The sequence below is a fragment of the Cuculus canorus genome, chromosome 1, assembly GCF_017976375.1.
Source record: "Cuculus canorus isolate bCucCan1 chromosome 1, bCucCan1.pri, whole genome shotgun sequence".
Lineage (NCBI taxonomy): Eukaryota > Metazoa > Chordata > Aves > Cuculiformes > Cuculidae > Cuculus > Cuculus canorus.
Window position 1 is genome coordinate 51,640,141 of NC_071401.1, and position 6,374 is coordinate 51,646,514.

General features: G+C 48.4%; 1 protein-coding gene across 1 annotated transcript in view; it reads right to left on the reverse strand.

The window, feature by feature from the left end:
• IPO5 (importin 5) overlaps positions 1 to 5,514 on the reverse strand; it is a 44,595-nt gene extending 39,081 nt beyond the window's left edge. Inside the window, exons 1-2 of the mRNA XM_054084559.1 lie at positions 5,330 to 5,514; positions 97 to 177 (exon numbers count right to left, since the gene is read on the reverse strand). Of these exons, the coding sequence (XP_053940534.1) occupies positions 97 to 177; positions 5,330 to 5,422 (174 nt within the window). The 5' untranslated portion in view covers positions 5,423 to 5,514. The remainder of the gene's footprint in view (positions 1 to 96; positions 178 to 5,329) is intronic.
• Positions 5,515 to 6,374: the final 860 nt, after the last annotated feature.

Consider the following 6,374-nt stretch of genomic DNA (forward strand, 5'->3'; position numbering starts at 1 on the left):
CTCAGTTAAAGCCCAACTTGTTCATTTATACCAAACAGGTGGACATTGATTTCTTCCCTTGAAAATCTGCAGAATTCAAAGATTATTGAGACATACCTCCTCAGCAGCAGCTGTATTCCTGATTGCTTGTAGGAGGAATGTGATCTTAGACTGACCTGGAATATTTTCATAGGTCTCCTGTATAAAAAAAAAAAAAAAAAAAAAAAATGCAGCTTATTGTAAGCAATTAATAGAAAGCATGTGTTAAGTATTAATATGAATTGACTTTCTTTTTAAAATAACTTCAGCATCCATCCAGTTAATACAAAATACAGGAAAAAAACCCCAAACAACTACCAAAACAAAAATTTCTGACCTATTTTAAAATCATGAGTAAAGGCTTAGTTACCTAATAAGTCGTTCCATATTGGAGTGATCTACATATGCATTACTGGCCACTTAGGAGACGAGTTAAGTAATTCAACATAAATGAAAGACATGTCCTCCTACAAAAACAACATATACAGAGCACATATCCTCCTGTGAGTCCATCAGAGCTTCTATCAGATCAAAGGATTAAAAGCTTTGGAAGCCTGAGACTGAACTATGACCAACAGGTTAATAACCATTGACAAATGTATACTCCAAAACTACATTTTTTTGTTTGTTTGTTTGGAAACTTTTTTATGACATTTATAATGTTGTGTGGCAGTCACATATCTCAACTACACATTCTGAATAAGAACCTTTCATGTTAAAGTCCTGCCTGAATTTCAGACAGAGACTATTTAGTCCGCCCCCCTCAGGGAAACCCTCTTAATAAAATAAAATAAATAATTTTATTAATAAAATGGAAAGTTTAATAAGAAGTTCAGTTCCACTGTCTTACACACTTCTGGGGAGTTCATTCTCTACGGCTTTTTAAATTAGATTCTTACTTAGAAGCTAGAGTGAGCACAGAGACAACTAACTTTTACTATCCAAAACATGGAATACATGGGCATTTAAAAACAATAAATGCTTGTTTCTAACATATTAAACCTATGTTGATAAGAAACAGCGAATTACAAGCTGGAGAGCAATCTCTTTAAACAGTTGAAAATAGTTCTGTACTTACTACCTCTGAAAGAGTTACTTTTTGTGGACAAAATTTTGAAGATAAATTACTCCACTCTTTCCAAATATTCACTATCCCATCCTGAACTCAAGCCTACTACACAAAGCCCAAGTTCATTTCAATCAATTCCCTGCCTGCCTACTTACCATTCCTACCATTGCAGCAGCTCTTTCTAATATTCTAGCACATTTATACACATTGACCATACACCTGCTGTTTCCAATGAAGTAGTTGCCCCATCACACACTTAATACTAGATATCATCTTCCTCCACTTTCTAGACCGTTTTCCTGGTAGGCCCTGTTCATAGAGTCAGTTTTTACTTCATACTCTCTCTAGCCGCTAATATACACTCACAGTCAATGAGAATCAATCCCCAGTGAATCCCTGCATTTAATCTAATCATTTCATGGAGACTGCAAAATTAAATGAGGTTTAGGGTCAGAACAGAAAGTCTTCTCAGATTAACTATTTCCATTAATGTATCCATTTCTGTTGCACTATTATCTACAAATACAAAGACATTCAGAATCAAGAAGTTTCCCTAAATACAGGCGCAGCACAGACCTGAAGCTATGCCTTCATGGACAGCTGAAGCACTGTAAAAGCTGGCTTCCCTCATGACAGTTCTGATAATAATGAAATTCTCTTTTGAGTTGTCTAAACTTACCAGAAACGGCAGCAACCTATTCAGTTGTTCAGCGGAGTAACTCTGTCAACCTGGTAAATGGGATTCAGAGGATGCCAAAGAGCACCAGGGCAAAGCAGGCAAGAGGAACATATGGCCAAAACCAGAACTTTGTTGCTGTGCTAGTGGAGGACTACTTTCCTGGATAACTATGTACCCTGATCCTGCTACATCTTCACTGCATTCTTTTAGTTCACAATTAGTTCCACAACTACCTTATCCAGAGGTAAAGTTTCTCACACAGCATGACCAACTTTCAGAATATATGCAAGCAAATGTCTATTACCTACACTTAGTACTCGTGTTTTTCAAATCTTATAAATATATTCCTAAAAAGAGCATAAAATCACCAAGACAAAGTAAACAAAAGTTTCTCTATTAGAAGATGGACACACAAATAAGATAGGCCTTTACAATCACCAGATGACACTGCAGTAAGTTTTAATGGAAAAATAAAATGAATGAACCAGTTTTCAGCAAACTGGTCAGAAAGAGTTACAAGTGTGCTAGCACATACATAGATCCATACACATAAATACTTATACAGAAACATGTTTCAGGTGATTTGACTTCCCTCCCAGCTCTTCTGGTTTTTTACAGCTCTCACTACACCCCACCCAAACTCTACATCTCCATCAAGCCGTTTTCACATCTATTAGAAATAACCCATATCTATCTCCTTCGGTTCCCTTTCTAGCCACTCCTCACATTCACCCATTTTCACTAGACACAAATGAAAACGTACAATTCAATTTACTTGCAGTTATTTGAATCCCTACAGTATTTAATACCACCCTCAACAGTAAGTACACTTTAAAAAACTGACTGGACTATGCAGATGTTTAAGATCAAATATGAGTCCTGTATGATTTTAGTAAGAATATCTTCTGAAGGCTATGCAATACTTTCACTCAAAGAACTCTTACTTCAAGAAAGAGAGACAACTTGGAAAAAAAAAAACACGGTCCGTCTACCTACGCTGTAGAGAAACAGATTTGTATTTCTAGGTGCAAGATCATTAAACTGCCATGAAGATGACTGAGCTAGGTTCTTCACAGCTGTACATGGTGGATGAATGAGAATAGGCATAAATTGAAAAAAGGAGGTTCAGGATGTATAGAGGTTCAGACCTCTTTGCGCTAATGAGGACAGTCAAGGCAGGAGCGGGTTGCTCTGAGAGCCTGTGCAGTCTCCATTCTTGGAGGTTTTCAAGTCTCAATAGGACCAAGCCCCAAGTGACCTGGTCTGACCCGACAGCTGACACTGCTTTCAACAAAAGACTGCACTACAGACCTCCCAAGGATCCTTCCACTCTCAATGATCCCAAACCATAAGAATACCTGCACTACCCCTTTGAAATATGCAGAAACCAATGCCAGACTCAGTGCAGTTAAATAAGTAAAAATTGGACTACTTGCTTTTATTTGTACATGAAACTATGGACGTGAAAAGCTTGGTAATCTATCATGACAACTACGGCTTCTTATTCCGACCGACCATAGTACATATGTATCTATGAAGATTAAAAACCTCCAGCTTGTCTCCAAGCAAGTTTCTGACTGAATATGCCAGTTGTAAGAATCTTAAGTTTTAGACTTCTTTTCCAAGAACGTTTTGTTTCATAGGCATTATGACACAGCTGTCCAATAAAATCTTCTTTGTTACAGTTTTATTAAAGGTCAAAAAGTTCTGACAAATGTTCCTATGTTACATTCAGGCAGCTGAGAAGAGAAAAATTCATCACCCAGGGAAAGGCCTTCCATTCCAATGTGGGACTAATTGTCTCAGCTTCTTCAGGAAGCATTTGAGGTAATCAATACTGAACTTTGCTAGCTTTCTAAAAATGCATGTCCTCCCTCCTTCTCACTCCCAAATTATATTTTAGGAATTTTCACTATGGTATCAGGAACAATAATACTTTTTTATTCTGCACCAAACAATGTGCTGAACTCTGCTGACCGCTTAAGTGATGAGAGTGATAAAAGACCCGATGCAGCCATGCAGTGGGAATTCACACTAAACCTAGACGCTAGTATTTAATTCAATGGGAGAGATTCCCCACTAGGCTTGACAATGGAGTCTTAGGCATGACAGAGAGAAAGAATTAACGTGGCTTAACCATCACAAAGAACTTTTGCTGAAATCACACATCTGAAAAGTTTCTGCTGATAACAGAGAAACTCAGCACATTGAAAACGCTTCTTGTAGTGAAATATTTCTTAGCTGACAAAACACTTGAATATACGGCCCATTCCGAAGTTAAAAACCAAACTGTGTAGAGAGAGAGGAGGTCCGCAGCGGGAGGAAGGGGGGTGGCGTCCTCAGCCCCACTCCTGCCCCAGCGCGGGCGGCAGCGCCGGGACACCGACCCTCGGCGGCGAGGGTCGCTCTGGGGAGTGGAGGCACTGGCACAGGTTGCCCAGAGAAGTCGTGGCTGCCCCATCCCTGGAGGCGTTCAACGCCAGGCTGGATGGGGCTTTGAGCTACCTGATGTAGTGCAAGGCGTCCCTGCCCATGGCAGAGGGACTGAAACTGTGAAACGCGGCCGCAAGCGCAGCCACCCCCGGGTGCCTTGATCACGCCTCTCCGAGTCACCCACTCGCCCTGACTTCGTTTGGCCCCCGAGCCTGGGAGGCAGGGATCGGCCCCACCACCTCCCGCCGGCCCTGCCCTCCCCTCCCACCGAAGCCGCGCTCAGTCACGCCGGCCGCCTCGGGCGGAGCCAGCCCAAGGCTCGTCTCGCCTCGGGCGCCGTGGAGAAGCAGCAGCCCTCAGGGTGGCGGAGAGAAAAAGCCACCGGGGTTCTGGGGGTGTGGAAACAGAAGCCACCCCGGGTGCTGGTGGACGTAGAAGCCTTCCCCCCAATCACCACCCCGGGGGAGGTGGGTGCTGGTGGAAGCAGAAGCCCCCCCCCCCCATTTGGGGTGGGTGGTGGAAGCAGAAGCCCCGACGGGTTCGGGGTGGTGAAAGCAAAAGCCCCCATGGTTTAGGTGTGGTAAAAGCAGAAGCCCCCCGCCCCGGGTCGGGGGTGGTGGGAGCAGAAGCCCCCTGCGAAGAGGAAGCGGGAAGCAGAAGTCCTCCCGGAGAGGGTGGTGGTGGAAGCAGAAGCCCCACCAGAAGGGAAAAGGTGGGAAGCAGAAGCCCCCACGGGTTGGGGAGTGGTGTTGGAAGCAGAAGCCCCCGAGCGGGAGGAAAAGCAACAGCCTCCCCGGGAGCTGCACAGCCAGAGGGAGGGGCCGAGGGCCGAGCGGTGCCGGACACGCGGGGCAGCCGCGAAGAGGGGGGGGGGAGGCAGTGCGCGACCCACGCCAACCGCCCGCCGCCCTCGCCAACGCCCGCCGCGTTCTCCCCGTCACCGGCGCAAACCGCCACAACCGCCCGGCTGCCCCTCGACACTGAGGGGGGGATCGCGGCGGGGCCGGGCCCGGTGCCGCCCCAGCACAGCCGGTGCCGCCGCGCACACGTGGGGCTCGGTCGGCGCCTCCCCCCCGCCCTCCCGGCCCGGTCCGTGAGCGCTGACAGGGCCGCGGCGCAGGGCCCGTTACCTCGGCCTGCTTGCGAACCGCGTTATCCGGGCTGAGCAGGTTGCCCAGCAGAAGATAGAATTGCTCCTGCTCCACCGCCGCCGCCGCCGCCATTGCTGCGAAAGGGAAAAGACAGGGAGAGAGGGAGGGGAGGAGGCGGGAACGGGGCAGCGCCGGCCTCGCCGCCAGCCGCGCGGGGGGAAGGGGCGGGGCCGCCCGCGCGAGCCGCGCTCTCGAGAGCTCCCATTGGCTGTGGCGCTCGCGGCCTCGCTCCCCATTGGCCGCCCGGCTTGGTGACGCCACGCTGTCTCGCGGCAAAGGGGGGGAGAACGAGGAGAGACTGATCAAGCGTCCTCGAGCGGGGGGGGAGGGGGTGTCTGTCTCCTCTCGTGTCATTGGTGCGCCCGCTGGCCCGGGGCGGGGAAACGCCCCGAGAGGCGGCTCTGATTGGCGGGAGGCCGCAGCGGTCTCGGTGCGATTGGTCAAAGGCGCGGTCGGGTTGGGTGGGGAGGGAGGGGCCGCGCCGGGACGCGGAGCCGGGGCAGGGCGAGGGGGAGGGAAAGCGCGGGAGATTGTGAGGCGGCTCCCGCTGCTGCTGCCGGGCACGGGGAGCGACTCGAGCGGGGCTCGGCGGCTGAGCGGCTGCTGCGGGACACGCACCTGTGTGTGCGTGCACACGTGGACATACAGGGATGCACGTACACACATATGTACACACACATGCGTATACATCCATATACACACGCACGTATGGACGCAGATATATACATATACATATACATATACATGCATACATACACACATAGAATCATAGAATCACCAGGTTGGAAAAGACCACTTGGATCATCGAGTCCAATCATTCCTGTCTGCCACTAAACCGTGTCCTTGAGCACCTCGTCTGCTCGTCTTTTAAATACCTCCAGGGATGGGGACTCAACCCCCTCCCTGGGCAGCCTCTGCCAGCACCCAATGACCCTTTCTGTGAAAATTTTTTTTCCTGATATCCAGTCTGAACCTCCCTCTTGTCCTGTCCCCTGTCACTTGGGAGAAGAGGCCAGCACCCACC